The sequence below is a fragment of the Antedon bifida genome, chromosome 3 (genome assembly GCF_963402885.1).
Source record: "Antedon bifida chromosome 3, ecAntBifi1.1, whole genome shotgun sequence".
NCBI lineage: Eukaryota > Metazoa > Echinodermata > Crinoidea > Comatulida > Antedonidae > Antedon > Antedon bifida.
Window position 1 is genome coordinate 13879937 of NC_136228.1, and position 17472 is coordinate 13897408.

The 17472-nt window shown below is 32.2% G+C and overlaps 1 protein-coding gene across 6 annotated transcripts; it reads right to left on the reverse strand.

Moving 5' to 3' along the window:
* Window positions 1-75: 75 nt before the first annotated feature.
* Window positions 76-15139, reverse strand: LOC144837848 (uncharacterized). Of its 6 annotated transcripts, XM_078693130.1 has the most exons (11): window positions 15025-15139; window positions 10429-10503; window positions 9544-10091; window positions 9153-9200; window positions 8938-8985; window positions 8600-8644; window positions 8448-8492; window positions 5384-5428; window positions 5208-5252; window positions 2245-4680; window positions 76-2166 (listed from the first exon to the last, which is right to left on the reverse strand). In XM_078693130.1, the coding sequence occupies exons 3-11, from the start codon at window positions 10067-10069 to the stop codon at window positions 893-895; spliced, it is 4512 nt and encodes a 1503-aa protein (XP_078549256.1). In that variant the 5' UTR covers window positions 10070-10091; window positions 10429-10503; window positions 15025-15139; the 3' UTR covers window positions 76-892. The 6 variants fall into 6 exon arrangements, with proteins under 6 accessions (XP_078549256.1, XP_078549254.1, XP_078549255.1 ...); XM_078693128.1 differs by having other exon boundaries at window positions 76-4680; XM_078693129.1 differs by lacking the exon at window positions 5208-5252 and having other exon boundaries at window positions 76-4680.
* Window positions 15140-17472: the final 2333 nt, after the last annotated feature.

Sequence of the window (17472 nt, forward strand, 5' to 3'; positions counted from 1 at the left end):
CATATTGACATAAAGATAATATAAAAATTGTATTAATGTACACCATAGTTATTTATTAACACAAACAGTAATACCTTACTAAATTGCATGCATGCATAAATATTGGTACTGTTTAATCAATATAAAATTCATGTATCATTAAACATTAACAGTTTCATCAGGTAAAATATAACTAAAAATGAAATGCACTAATAAATAATAAAAAGAACTAAACTGTATATCAACATAATAATATAATATAAATAATTCACAAAAAATATAATGAAGTTTTAATGCAAATTAATAACTAAAGTACACATGAATTATGATGATTTGAACAATATGCATAATTTGTATTAAGAAAACATTATAATTAATAACATTAATTAAGATAACATTATACAGTAGAATGCCTCTGAGACATCTAAGTTAAAGGACCACTTTCTGGTTAAATGAAAGAGGGGCCAACCCAAGGGACACAATATGCATGTTTTGCAACCATATCAAAAGGGCACCCAATTAAGAAGAGGACATTTTGTTAGGGTTCTACTATATTACAGCCAACCCAAGGAGCACCCCTATTAGGGGACATTTTGTTGGTGTTCAGCTACTATATTACAGCCAACCCAAGGAGCACCCCTATTAGGGGACATTTTTTTTCTACTATCTTTATGCTTACAGTAATTGTCTAGATGTAAAATATGCAAGTTGAACTAGAAACTAAAATGATTTGGATATCAAATACACATTTTGTTAAATTGATAGACAAGATGTACAACAAATGATTATTCATTTATGCAAACCACTGGGTTTACAATTAAAATGTGCATAGTGCAATATTTGTATTTACCATTTACTCTTACATTTTAATGATTTGACTTTGGGATACATAATTCTGACTTCTCTATAGATATTACGTCAGTGTTGTCACTATTCCTCTATTTAGACTTTCTATCATGTTTATCACTTCACCCAATAAATTACAATTATGCATATTAAAATGAGGCAAACCAAGCTCAGTTAAATCACCTTCTATCATACAGATTAAAGATGCCAGTAAAGCACCATCAATTTGACTGAGATTATTATCACTTATATCCAGTACAGATAACCTCCAGGTAAATTTTCTACTAGAACACTCTGTGATCATATTATTCATCACCTCACCTGATAAATTGCAATTATGCATATTAAGATGATGCAAACCAAGCACCCCTGATCTATCTATATTCATAGAGATTAAAGATGCCAGTAAAGCACCATCAATTTGACTGAAATTATTATCACTTATATCCAGTACAGATAACCTCCAGGTAAATTTTCTACTAGAACACTCTGTGATCATATTATTCATCACCTCACCTGATAAATTGCAATTATGCATATTAAGATGATGCAAACCAAGCCTACCTGATCTATCTATATTCATAGAGATTAAAGATGCCAGTAAAGCACCATCAATTTGACTGAAATTATTATCACTTATATCCAGTACAGATAACCTCCAGGTAAATTTTCTACTAGAACACTCTGTGATCATATTATTCATCACCTCACCTGATAAATTGCAATTATGCATATTAAGATGATGCAAACCAAGCCCCCCTGATCTATCTTTATTCATAGAGATTAAAGATGCCAGTAAAGCACCATCAATTTGACTGAAATTATTATCACTTATATCCAGGTTATCTAATCTCAAGGTAGCTTTTCTACTAGAACACTCTGTGATCATACAATTCATTATCTCACCTGACAAATTGCAATTATGCATATTAAGTTGGTATTGATAATGCATATCTGAAGTATCTTTCATACAGATTAAAGATGCCAGTAAAGAACCATCAATTTGACTGAGATTATTATCACTTATATCCAGTTTAGATAATCTCAAGGTAACTCTTCTACTAGAACACACTGTGATCATATTATTCATCACCTCACCTGATAAATTGCAATTATGCATATTAAGATGATGCAAACCAAGTCCCCCTGATCTATCTTTATTCATAGAGATTAAAGATACCAGTAAAGCACCATCAATTTGACTGAGATTATTATCACTTATATCCAGGTTATCTAATCTGAAGGTAACTTTTCTACTAGAACACTCTGTGATCATATTATTCATCACCTCACCTGATAAATTGCAATTATGCATATTAAGTTGAAGCACACCAAGTCTACCTGAACTATCCTTAAGTTGAAGCACACCAGGTCTACCTGAACTATCTTTAAGTTGAAACACACCACGTCTACCTGGACTATCTTTATTCATACAGATTAAAGATGCTAGTAAAGCACCATCAATTTGACTGAGATTATTATCACTTATATCCAGTTTAGATAATCTCAAGGTAACTTTTCTACTAGAACACTCTGTGATCATATTATTCATCACCTCACCTGATAAATTGCAATTAGGCATATTAAGTAGAAGCAAACCAATCTTACTTGATTTATCTTCTATCATACAGATTAAAGATGCCAGTAAAGCACCATCTATTTGACTGAGATTATTATCACTTATATCCAGCATAGTTAATTTGAAGGTAGCTTTTCTACTACACACTGTGATCATATTATTCATTATCTCACCTGATAAATTGCAATTATGCATAAAAAGTTGAAGACAACCAAGCCCGGTACATGATATATCTTGAATCAGACAGATTAAAGATGCCAGTAAAGCACCATCAATTTGACTGAGATTATTATCACTTATATTAATGGCGTTTAATGTTAACATTATTGGTTGCATATTTGTAGCATGCATTACTTCACCTGAAAGAACTGATTTACTACAACATTGTAGGCCTAACACTACATCATTCAAAATGATACCTGTAATAGTATTATGAAGTGCATAGAACTCTGTCAGGTCTGGTGAATTTGTTAAAATATGAACTAAGTATGCAGCAGTTGTTTTATGACGAATACAAAGTTTGTTTATGTCATATTTCATATTGTATTTTTCACATTCGTCTACTACATAATTCATACAATCTCCAGGAATCCTGTTCAAAATCCTTTCTTGATCTGACACAGCAATCAAACTGTGTGCATGTACTTTACCCTTTGCTTCAGATGTCATATCACTATACAAGTTGCCAGCAATTTCTTCAGAAGGTATGTCATGAACTTTTCTCATAAGGTAAAATACATTTTCTTTATGTACATTTTTATTTCGTCTATGATGAATGAGAAAAATTCTTAATGAGTTACATACATCATTAATTTGTATGTCTAACTTTGTTGTTGTTATATATTTCATAAGGTTAGTTTCTACCTCTTCCAAATGTTTATAATTTACCACTTCTTTCAAAATCAAAACCAAAGAACGATATGTTGGAAAACTATTTGTAATCCAATGTTTTAACAACTTTGCAGCATTGACATTAAGAAATTCAATTGCAAATTCACGTGCCGTTTTTAAATGTTCACTTTCTCTTATATTCTCCCATTCTTCATCACCTAATGATGAAAGTAGCATATTTTCACTCTCATTCTTCAAACCATCAATTTCACATAGTTTGTATAGGTAAAACCCAACCAAGGATTCTACAATTAACTTGTGAGGAGCTGTAAAGGTTTTTGCCAAATCAGACTTTTTTAAGAGTGTGGTATCTTCATATACAAACCCAAGTTGTAGAGCAAGTTTATCATCTACTTCATCTCTGATAGCTAAAGTATTTATTTCACTTTCTTTAAATGAAAGTTGATTATTCTTTAATCTTTGATACATACACTTTCCTAACAGAAGCATTGCTGCTAGATAGTCATTTGGTATTTTTTCAAATTTTAAGATTTTTTTAGCATTTTTTTGTTTGTTAAGCTGATTCAAAATGCATAGGAAAAAAGCTTTAAAAAGATCTGCTTTGTCAGTTGGAAGGTGTTGCTCTTCTTCCCACATGAAACAAATTGAGAGAAGCAGCATTGGATTTTTGCACATTTGATATGCTAGATGTGAATGTATCTTTTCAACAAGAGCCTCTCCCAATTTAGACTTCTGAACATGTTCAAAATATTTTCTAATATATTTAGTCACATTTTCCCAATTAAATCCTTTGACTTGCATATGTAAATTACTTGTCTTAATGTAATCGTCTATATTTACTGAACGAGAAGTAATTACCACTGAACTATTCTCTAGTCTTTCCCGTTTGAAAAGACGTAGTGGACTTTTGTTTTGAAATCTTAATTCATCTAAACCATCCAACAGTAATACAATTTCATCATCATGATCCATTAAAAATTTCTTGATCAAGTTTGGATCATCTCCTGATAGACCTGTTGACAAGCTAAAATCTTTAAGCTCAATTGGTTTTACAATAGCATCTAAAATGTTGTCACCTTTCTCTAAATCTCTAATATTGATAAGAAATAGTATTTTACCTTTAAAAATTTCAAATTTATCTTTAGTAGCCCAGTTATATGCAAAATACCTTAGTAAGGTAGTTTTACCAATACCTCCTTCACCACTGATGAGAACTCTGCATTTAGGTGTAATTCTTTCTACAACACCTTTCAATTCTATAGGTTGATTGCCTTCCTGTTTGTTTGATTTTAGTAGTTCCAGTTCGGTGAACATTTCAGCAATATCTACTTCAAATGCAGAATTCATGATTTGTGGTGTAAACTGATGGAATGTGCGGTATACTTTTTGTTGATTGGTTAGCAGATAGTGTCTTATTTTCTTATCTAAAATATTAAAATATTGCATTTAAGGTAGATTAATTCATTTTTACTTTCCCTTCTAATATTTTCTTAAAGTCTGAGGGCTTTATATACGAGTTTCATCAATCTATGTGGAGCACATTAAGCACAGTGGGAAAAAAGTTTATTAAATAGGAATTTAAAATAGCAAAAATAAATAATAGAATTTTAAGTGATTTATTTATAATTTTTACCATTGTTTCCTTATATAGAACTATATAATTATAAATTGTAATACACTATATATAGTATTATTATATTTTAAAATGTACAGCTAAGCTATTATTTATGGTAATTATACAGGTAAAAAGCCATCTCTAAACTTTAAGTCCCTTTTGTGTATTAGAAAGTGTAAGTCATTCTAAGTTATTATATGGTTTATCATTAACTTGATTGCCATGCTCAAAATCAAAACCTACAATCATTGATAATTTTCTATTTTACTATGATTATTAAGAAAATATAAATGCTGCTGAATTGACAATGTTTAATTGTTAATGAGTAAACTATACCTGGACTTTTTGGTTCCGTTTTTTGTTCTGATGTTCCAGGTTGATCTGTACAAAACAAAATAGTCTGTGTTTGGAACTGTACCATAAAAATAGTAATTTGTTTCATTCTCCTGAAAATTCACTTTTAACTGGGCATACATAAAATTTCATACATCACCCCAATGAATAAAACGTACCCTCTGGACTTGATATTTTTGCCTGTATTGATGCCCCAGGTTCATCTGTAAAAATTACAAAAATATATGTTTACAATTTTACACAAATTCATTCAAAATCAATTTCAAAAGCAATATATAAGAAAAAGTACAAAGAGAATATTACAAGGAATTCACTAGAAATTTGAGTTAAAATTGAATATTTAAAATACAGTACATAATTATTAACCAAGATACTATATACAGTAGTCTAATTGTACCACCATTCAATTCACAGCATATGATTGGTTAATCACCGGTCTATTGCCATGCCCTTCTTTTATTTCGTTTTCTTTCAGTAGGGTAGCCCTCTCAGTAATAAAATAAAACTGCTCTTCCGAGGGGCTCTACTGCACATTTAAACATAATTTTAAAACAACTTAAACTAAACTTAAACTAAAACTAAACTTCAATGCATGTTCTCATTATTATTATAACTATTATACCATATTTAAATATATTTCACTGCAACCATCCTAGACCACCGGAAACAATTCACTTAAATGAATCTTAACAAGTGATTTAAAACGGTTATAATTGTTTTGTTTTCTTAATTCAAAGGTAGGCCATTCCAGAGTGAACTTCCATAATAAACAAAACTACGTTTGTATATTTCGAGGTTACATCTGGGCAAATACAACAGATTATTTTCATAGTTTCTGGTTGGAATATTGTGTACACTACTAATATATTGCAAAACATCACATAAAGTATGAAGGTACAGATTCTTGTAAACATCTAAATATTGTACAAATTGTATGATATTCAATTCTTGTCTTAATTGTTAGCCAACCTAAATCATAATGCATTTGTCTTACAGGAGTTCGAATATATGATATAGGTCGATGTAAAAGTCAATATTTAAATGACCTAATGTCTAAGCCGGACAATACAAAGCAGTTCTGGTCTTACGTAAAATCTAAAAGACAGTCAGTTCAGTGTTCCATCTTTGAAGTCAACGGTATAGCATGTTCCGATCCTATCATTATCGCAGATTCATTTAATTCCTTATTTTCGTCATATTTTACTGAGCCTTCAAGTGACGAAAATTATACTATAAATTCTCCTAATCTGGATATTCCAACTCTGGAAAACATATATATTCACCCTGTCACTGTATATAAAAAATTGAGAAACTTAAAAAATGGAAAAGCACCTGGTCCTGACAGTGTGACATCGTCTATGCTGAAGCTATGTGCTGCTAGTCTGTCACCGTTGCTGACAGACATATACAATTATAGCTTGTCTAGTGGCGAAGTACCTTCGGCCTGGAAAGATGCAAATATTGCTCCCATTCACAAAAAGGGCAAGAAAGGCAAATTGAAAAATTACAGACCGGTAGCCTTAACTTCGCTATTTTGCAAAGTATTGGAGAGCATAGTTGCCGATGAACTTCGTAACCACCTAAACGAGTTCCGCCTTCTGTATGATGCGCAGCATGGATTTACTCTTTAATCTTGTTCAAGCTTGCTAGCCGAGGCGACAACTTCATGGACAACCTTACTTGCCAAAGGTGTCCCACGCATTGATATTGTTGCACTGGACTATAGTCGTGCATTTGATTCCATTTCGCACTCTACAATGATTTCCAAACTGAAAAGAACCTATGGAATTGGTGGTTCCATGTTGCCTTGGTTGGAATCATTTTTAACTGGACGTAAGCAACAAGTTGTTTTTAACGAAAAGATGTCCGGCAAGAGTTGCGTAATATCAGGGGTTCCTCAGGGGTATGTGCTTGGACCCCTGTTATTTAACATATATGTTAATTAAATCTACATATGCACCTACGTGCAAAACCATATCAATATGCAGACGACACTTGCATTGCTAAATGTATAATGACAGAGGAAGATAGTTTATCTCTGCAACAGGACATTGACACGATCTCCTGGTGGTCAGCACTTAATTCACTTTCCCTTAACCCTAATAAATGTCAAGTGCTGTCATTGTCCAGAAAACGAGATCCCGTTGTTCCATCTTACATTTTAAATGGACATGAACTCATGAACATTAATGACATTATGTTACTTGGTGTGGTAATATCCCATAATTTGTCATGGGCACATCAGGTAGACAATGTAACTTTGAAATGCAATAGAATGTTAGGTTTTATACGGTCAATTGCCACAGGTTGTTCTACATCTGTTTTACTTAAACTTTATAAATGTCTTGTTCATCCCCATATTCAATATTGCTCCCCTGTTTGGTATCCTTATCGTCAATGTCATATTAATAAGATAGAGAAAATTCAAAGAAGGGCAAGTCGATTTATCCTTCATCAACGAATCTTAGATCAGCCATATTCTGACCGATTAACTAGACTGAATTTGATGACAGCTGAATCAAATCGAGATTATTTTACCGTTATTTTTGTTACAAATATATTATATAAATTACAGAATAGTTTTATTTTAAATATGTTGACTATCAATTGTAATGTAGGCATTTGGATGTTCTAACTTTTAAACATCTTGCATCCAAAACTGATATGGAAAGCATTGTATCCCAACCAGATTTATTCGTTTGTGGAATACACTACCGGTCAATATTAAAGACGCCTTTGTTTGCGGAAGTTGGGTACAATTTAAAAACATGTTAATGGACCACTTTAAAAACACTATGCCTCTTTAATGTATATAATCATAGTATTAATATTACATATTTACATTGTTTTATGTTTTAATGTATGCTTTGAGTGCTGGTGTGGCACGCCTTATGGCGACAGTGGTCCTTTGACCTCTTTTGCCACTCCTTGGCACACTCAAAGTTTATGTATTGTTTTAATGTTGCCAAAATTAATAAAATAAAATAATAAAATAAAATAAAAAATCAGCACCTAGTATTAATCGTGCAGCTCTATTTTGTACCCTTTGCAATTTTAAAATATGGGCGTTTGAACCAGTACCCCAGACTGTTGTGATAAAAATAGAGCATTGTATAATCTTTTAATAATCTTGCACTATAGACCAGCTAAACTGCGCATGCTTGTTACCTCTATCTATTTTTAATACAATCGGATTTACACACGCACGACGAGTAAATTTACCTGAACTTTTTGAATTTGTTTCTTGTTTTGATGTTCCAGGTTGATCTGTACAAAACAAAATAGCTTGTTTTTAGAACTGTACCATAACAAATAGTTTCATTCTCCTGAAAATTCATAAAATTTCAGACATCACCCTAATGAATAAAACGTACCCTCTGGACTTGATCTCTTTGTCTGTTTTGATGTCCCAGGATCATCTGTAAAATAACAAATATATATTACAATTTTACACTGTCCACTTAAATATTATAATAAATTTTATCAAAATAACAATACAAGAAAAAGTACAAGAACATGATTACAATATACAAGAAATGGGAGCTAGGTATAAAAGCAGAAAAGTATGTTAAATATTTATAATACAGTACATAATTATTAATCAAGGTATTTATTGAAACCAGGGAAGAGGGAATTCATTTTAACTATTAATTAGTTCTCTGGATCTACAACTACTGTATACAACATCACCATACATTAATAAAATGTATACCTTGTGGACTTCTTGGTCTCTTAGATTGTTGCGATTGTCCAGATTTATCTGGAAAAGAATTATAGTTTGAATATATAGAAAATATTGAAAAATCTATTATAAAAACCTCTGATATACATTATTTAATGGCTGTTAATATCCACATTAACCCTATTTTTTTTCTTATATTTTGGTAGAACATTTATTATTATTGGTTATATATTATTGATACCTACTTTGTGGATTTCTTGATCCTGTGAACTGTTTTGATGTTCCAGGTTCATCTGAAAAAAAAAAAACCTTTTATTGTTGAAATTATTTATTTTACATATTTGACAACTTTGTTTCGATTAATGTAAATCTTGTAAAAAAACGACTTAATGCTACAGCTGTTCCAACTCATTGCTTGTTTTATTTGTCTCCATTCAGATTCAGTTACTGATACCCACAGCATTGTCATTTTTTCAGTGCTTGTTTTATTTTTATCTCCATTGAGACCCAGTTACTGATACCTACAGCATTGTCAGTTTTCAGTAATTTTCTTGAATTTTATATTTTTGGCAGACATAAGGATGTAAAATATGATAACATATATCTTTTATAGATAAAGTGAAAAAAAATACATACCAATACATAACAATTCATCCTGTGCACGTTGCACAAGCAGACGTTTAAACCTAATCTTGCTTGATTCATCTTTTAAAAGACCGTCTCTCTCTAATTTAAACACAACGTCCCAAAGATTTTTCAAATTAAAATCCTCTAGTCCATAGTAACCAATAACTTCATTCAGATCCTCTGGGCCACATTGGTTTATGGCCTGAAATAGTTGCTTCCGAAATGTCGACAAATTATTGTCTTGCCCAACAATGTAAACATTATTAGTTTTCATATACTGAATTACAAGATTCTTAGCATCTCTAAAATCTGATATTTCAGTAACTTCTAACAAAAGATTAACATTATCAGGTCCAATATGACCAGATGTTTGGAGTTTATTAAATAAATTATTCCCTGTGAAATCTGGGCGGGTTAAATATTCTCCAGGTATGAAATCATAAAGGAGGAATCTCAACCACAGGTAGTTGAGACCTTTATAGTGCTTACTAAGATCACGCTTTAAGTCCCTGAAGTTACTTTCAATGTCAGCCATTTTATTGCGAATTTGTTTTTATCTGAAAAAAAAAATGAATAAAATTAAAATGAAATACAAATTGTTTAAAAATGTGCATTTGACACTGAATCGATGAATTGAATAATTGGACACTTTTTTAATGTATCAAGCAAATTACTAAAACCTAAACCCCACATATTCAACTAGACTTCATCATTTGCTTGAAAAAAACAAAAAAATAAATAACCTTATAAATAACTATGTTGACTTGAAGAGATTCTCATTTTATTCATGCAGCTTAACAATTTCTTTCTTTGTTGAATTTCAACCATCGTTTATGGAATCTACCGTAAGTCTAGGTTTTAAAAAAAAGAACAATATGGATGAACATCAAATACCTTTTTTATCCTCCATTCTAGATGATGTTGTGTTGTTCTTGATGGCATTTTATTTAAACGTCTGCCTTTAAGTTTCTGAAAAAGAAAAATAATTTATCTGCGTTGAATTACTCCGAATACTGAACTATAATACAGGTTGAAGTTTTGAGTAGGCCCCAGTAGGTAGTTTAGTTCACACAGGCTACTTGTCTGACCATTCTCACTCTTCCCTGACTGACAAACAGTGTATGACAAGGAAATAAATACCTAACAGTACATTGTCTGCTGACCTCACAAAGTTTAGTTTACTGATGTCTGTGAGAAATAGCAGTACTGTTTTAATTTTGTCAGTCATCTTATGTCTGAAAAGATTCAACCAATCAGATCATAGAGATCATGTTACAGATAACAGACAGAACATAGAGTGCAGATGGTTAAGATACATTTCAATTGATTATTTAAAGGAAAAAAATGTTTATGGTATTAATAAACTTCAAGACAATAATGATTTGATTTCAAGTCTCAAGTCTACAACTTTGTCATTCACAATCACAGCGGATAGGCTATGGGGCATGGCCTTCTATCGTTTCATTTCGTGATCTCCTATCAGGGAGGAGAATAAAATTGCTATGACAATTATAACAAAAATATAGATAACCTTAAACTGGCCGATCCCGCTTGTAAATTTTACGCGTCAACGAAATATGTTTGTTTTTATATGTATTTTATTGCGATATAGAAGATTTTTGTAGGTCAGTACAGGTCGCACAATTGACCAATCAAAAAATTTGTCTTTTAACTCATGGAGCTGTGCAACAGTAACTGTCCAATCAGATTCCCTTACACAGCGGGATACGGCTACTAGACAATCGTAAACAACCATGTGTTGTTCTTCTGGAGCGGAGCAGGAAGATGTCATCCAATCTGATGATCAAAAACGTTGTTTTTGTCACAATACATCTAATTCTGGGACAATATTAACATTCACAGAAACCAAATGGAAAACTTTTTTAATGTGTACAAAAAGTTGGTGCAATCTAAGCGGCAATCAAAAGGAGTTTTGTAGCCGCAAATCCTTGTGAAAATATTGAGAGCTTACCAATACTTGTTACCAATTCCTGGCGACGCTGGATGTTATAAAAAGATGCTATCAATATTTCACTGATCGTAGCAAACAAAGGCGAGCAAGAAAATATGAAATAGAGGATGTTAATTCATCCAACAATGAAGAAGGTAAATTCTATTTGTTTTAATGATAGGTCTAGTCTAGGCCCCTAGGCCTAGTAATTGATTCATATCTGCCTTGCTCGCCAAACTACTAAAAAAAGCCTGGCAGGTAGGCCTAGCTAGGTAGGTTGGCGGGGTAGTCTACAAAGTTTATTTTTTTAATATGTATTAAGCCTACGTAGGCTAGGCCTAGTATATAATTTTTTTTTATATCTGGGCCAACATAAAATGAACCCATAATTACAATATGAATTAGGCCTAGCTATGGGTGGCCCCAGTATTATTGTGTAGTGGATCTAGTTTGATGTACCTCCATCTTGGGGAAAAACATTTGCATTTTAATATTCAATGTGGTAATGCATGCAAACCTTGGCAAGTAGCCTCAGGCAAGGACAGAATGGACCAACCTGATGCTTTATGTTGTTATGTGAGACATATTATTTGAATTCTTCTGCAATATTAAATAGTGTATAGATGATACTGAACTGATTATATTATTATATTTATTACACAAACATTTAGAATCATAAATATTAATTAGTATTCTCTTTTTTTACAGAAGAATTTCAAGGATTATAGTCAACAGAAGAGTCAACAGCAGAACCTGTTACTAAACGAAGGAGAATTCTGCGATCACATGTAGCAATTACACAAACTGCATAAAAAATGCTGAACGAAGTCGAAGAGCAGCCATCGGCTCACAAACAATTAAAATACCAAAAGCCGAACAGCAAATTCCAGAACAGTTGAAAACATTTTTATCTGCTAATCAAGTTCTTCTTTCAGATATGAAGCATGTGTGAAGCAGATCACCTCAAGGGAATAAATGTATTCATAACATCATCATTATTATCCCATTCTACTTCAGAATCAAATGGAAAAGTTCTAACCAAGAAGAGGCAGACACCAAAATGTTTCTGCATGCGAAGTATGCTGCAGACCATGGTGGTAAAGATATTGTTATAATCAGCCCTGACACTGATGTTTTTATTATTAGATTGGCATTATGCAAAAGTCTGCATGGCTCTCACCTATATTTCAATACTGGAAAAGATGCTAATCTCCAAACAATTCATCTGCAGGCTATTCAGGAACATATTGGAAATGATGTTTCAAATGCATTAATTGGACTACATTGCTTCACAGGATGCGATTCAGTCAGCGCTTTTTTTGGGAACGGTAAAGTGAAGGCAATGAAACTCGTAATGGAAAACTCTAATTTATGAATTCTTTTCATTGGGCAATTCTACCAGCGAACTTTCAGATGAATTACTTTGTGATCTAGAAACATTTGTATGTAGGCTGTATGGTCACAAGAACCAATCTGTCAATGAAGTAAGGTATGCAATGTTCTCAATGAATGTAAGAGCTGAAAATATGATGCCACCCAATAAAGATGCTTTATATAAACATATTCAGCGTGCCAATTATCAAGCTTTTATTCACAAAGCTAGTTTTATTCAACAACAAAATGCTCCATCTCCTGTTGGAAATGGGTGGAAGATGGCCGATAATAAACTCGTAATTGACTGGATGGAGAAACAACCTGCTCTACACAGCATTCTTAAATTGTCATTCTGCTCATGTAAAAAGTAAAAATGCAATGAAGAGGTTGCAAATGAAAAATGCTGTGTATCCTTAGGATTCTCTTGTACAGAATTATGTTTTTTAAATTGATGGAGAGGATAGCGATGATGAGGAAGAGGGAGATGAATTTGAGAAGGAAGAACTTTTTAGTATAGTTTAAGTGTAATTTATGGTTTACAAATGTTCATTTTACTTGGTGTACATGGTTGTTATGTAATAGGCCTATAATTTGTAAATTTAAATTAAAGTATTTTGTAACTTAACTATTTTGTAACGTAACGGATAAACCATGAGAAAGTATAAAATAAAGAACCCATGAGATGATAAGCAATATTAAAACACAGGAGTATTATAAGAAACTTTGCTTTAATAATTTCATTTATTTGTTACTAATTGATTATAATTCTATGTTATGCATCCAATGAAAACAAAAAGTTGCAATAGGAGAGATAATATTAATAAATATTTTGTGACAGCATAGTCATGAATTATAAAGATTGAAAAATGCATCTTCCTTTGAGTGTGCTTAAATAAATATTAATTATTATTTATTAACAGATACATTTCTTACAAGGACTACAATATCAATCTCAAAATTATGATAAAAATATTGCATGTTAAATGTGAAAGAAAGTTATTCCAATGGAACGATTGTATTTTATCCAGTACTAACAGAAAATATACCAAATAGAGGGCGCTATTTCTATGTATTTCCCAGAGCCATATATATAAAGAGTTACGGCATTGAATGGATTAGAAGCCGTGTTTGTGTCCAACTATTCCTATGTAGCGTATGGAGTTCAATCTTTTGTTTTGAAAATGTATAACGTTCAAAAGGCTTTAATTATCGAATTTAATATCAAAACAATCAATTTGATTAAAGGTTCCGGGTTTAAAAATCCTTTTCAAATATAGTTCAAATGTTAATAACCATACAATAGGTCATTATTGGACATAATGTGTCATTGGACTCTATAGAAACATGTATGTTCTGAATAATTTGACACTAAAAATAATTTCATATGTACAATATTTTCAAAGTTATGCGATTTTATGTAGTGCAAAGTTCAAAGGTCAATAATGTTAGAATCGGCCATTTTTTGCAAAAACATGCCATTAGACTAAATATAAATATGTAGTTTCTGAACAGTTTGAGCCATATTGTGTGTCTCTCAGATTAGTGGTTGCTAAGATATGATAAATCAAGGTTAAAGGTCAATAATGTTAGAATCGGCCATTTTTTGCAAAAACATGCCATTAGACTGGATATAAATGTGTAGTTTCTGAACAATTTAAGCCCTAATTTGTATATCTCCGATTAGTGGTTGCTGAGATATGATAAATCAAGGTCAAAGGTCAATATAGTGTTAGAAATAGCACTTCCATTCATTTTTGGACAAACTTTTTCATTAAAGTGAATATAAAAACATATATTCTAACGATTTTAACACCATAATTAAGTATCTGTGACTAGCGGTTTCCAAGATACATAGTACGTTATTAAAAATGGCCGCAAATTAGGCTACTTCCCGTTGTTGAAAAATGTCCTAACGTTGATAAATGTGTTCAGTAGGGTCTAAAGAACACATTTCATCAAAAAAACCTTTTCTTGCAATTTGTGTGAGTTAAAAGTCTAAATCCCATGGACTATATAGTCTAACTAGTGTATATAGGCCCTAACTTTACTGCCTGCCACTGCCAGTAGGTACCCTTACTATGTGAGTATGAATTGTTGTCCTAAAGAAGGTTTTATTGGTTAGTAAGTGAGTATTTGTTAGCCTAATTGCTATTCAAATAACTTACCCTTTTTTCTATGTTTCTTTACATAATAGAATAAGTGATTTTTCCGATTTCTGGATAATTTAGCCGATTTATGGATACTCCGTCGTACCCGTCCGCTTAGTATCATCCATCTTGGTCTTCCACAATCACGTGATATAATCGACAATCTCTTTTGTTTGATAGGTCACAAGTTCAAACTATTCTCATGAATATTTAAAAGCTCTATAATAGTATAAAATATAATTTATTTTTTCTATAGTATTTATAATTTTTACTTTTGTTTACAATAATGAATAGTAATTCGTCAAAGTAACGAATTAAAATATAGTTATTAATTCCTATTATACACTGTTGCAGAGTCAGGTTGTTGAATGGTCTGAGTGGTAGTTGTCCGTCCGGGGGGTAGTTGTTCTAAAGGGATAGTTGTCTGGGTGGTAGTTGTCCAGGAGTTAGTTGGGGGAATTGTCCGGGGGTAATTGTTCCTAGAGGGTAATTGTCCGGGGGGGGGGGGGGTAGTTGTCCAGGGGTTAGTTGTCCTACGGAGGTAGTTGTCCTAAAAGATTATTTGCCCTCGGAGTATTGTCCAGGTTCAGGAGGTAGTTGTCCTACGGGGAGTATTGTGTCAGAGGTAGTTGTCCGCTGGGTAATTACCCGGGTGGGGGTAATTGTCCGGGGGGTTGTTATCCTAAGGGGGTGGTTGTCCTAAGGGGGTAGTTGTCCGGGTGGTAAACATCCGGGGGGTAACTGTCTAGAGGGTAGGTGTCCTAGAACCGTCACATGGGAAGGACCGATGACACAGGAGGTAGACCACCAGGCAGTAGTTGATAAATGTTGGGTACAAATCCCAAATTAGACGTTACAATATATAATAATCAAAAATATGTTTACTTTAGTCGTTATTTTAAAAGATCACATCAACCTTCCATATTTCATCTAATTGTCTGTACTTTATCTCCACATACAGAATGTCATTCTGGTCAGTATCTTAGGATAATTATGTAAAACAATGTCACATGTGACACCTGTATATTGTACAATGATACAGTACTCGGATACATATTGTTTACCATTTTAAATTACACGTGAAAAGCTTACAATTTGTAAAAAGTAAATCATCATGTCCATCACATTTTGTTGTCACATAAAATTTGATAGTGTAGACAGAGCTTTTATGCTGTACAGCAAAAACTGTAGTTCCCCAATTTAACTCATTATTTATAAATAATAATGTATTTTAAAAAATACATATTCATAAACAAATAAGCACTTGGGCCTTTACGAATTTAAATTTATTGAAAACACAACAATTTTGAGTTTAAATAAAAAGGCGCTTATTTGTGTAGAATATAAAACTCAATGACAAACCAATCATTTGAAGTCATACATACTTACATCTATATTTGTTATAGGCCTATTTGTTTTATAATCAAAGTTTGTTCACCAATAACAACAATTAATTCATAGATAACAAGTCTGATATACTTATTATTAACAAAATCATTTATGTTTAAAAATTTCCGAGTTTTTTGGGGAGAATACATAATTTGTTATATCTATATTTGTTTTGAACATAAATAAAATTATTTGAAAGGTTAGTGAGTCTTAGTGAGCATTGGGTTACAACAAGGAAAACTTCAAACTTTGTTGTAGCAAAAGCTATCACAACAGGACACACTCAAGCACAGGCTTATGTAAACGTGTTCGTACGAATGCGTGATGTGCACCCGTAGATGTACTTACGTGGTGTTTAAATCTACTGTATGTTATGCATACAAATATAAACGCGTTGACCAACACTAAATTTTAGTACACCTAGGCTTCCTGGCCATTATTTTGTATTAGTCACCAACTCAGCCCCAACCATGGTGGGACTGAGTCGGGGTTCAATCCTTACATTATAGTGCTAGATTGTAACATTTCTACTCCGCTCAAATGAAACTTAGTTTATAGTTTATCCAACTTAAAGATGTATTGTCCCCCAAAAACCTGAAAAATGAAGATTACATTAATCAGACTTTGAATTAAAAAAAAACATTCGCTGGCAGCCAATTTGACTATTTTTTGCTTTAAATTACAGTTTTTAGGTAAATAATTTTTTTTTTCGATCCAAATTGTATAACATATGTGACATTAAAATGGCTTATTAAAAAAAAAAATTTTGAATTTCAGGGGGACAATACATAAGTTACTTGTTTGATGTGTATAAACCAAAGAAAAACAAATCTCAAATGGCAACTTTAATCAAAGATAATAATTTACCTATTTATATTCTTTGCTTTAATACATTTGGCTGGGCGTTTATTCAAAGAAATAAATAAACACCCCGGGCGTTTATTTGTTATTCCAAATGATGTTCTATTGAGGGCGTTTATTCGAAGGAAGCGTTTAGATTCGAATTAATATTCGGGCCGTGATGAATTGAATCGTTGTTAACACTTTCCTAGACCGCAAACCTTCTTTTAGTCGAAG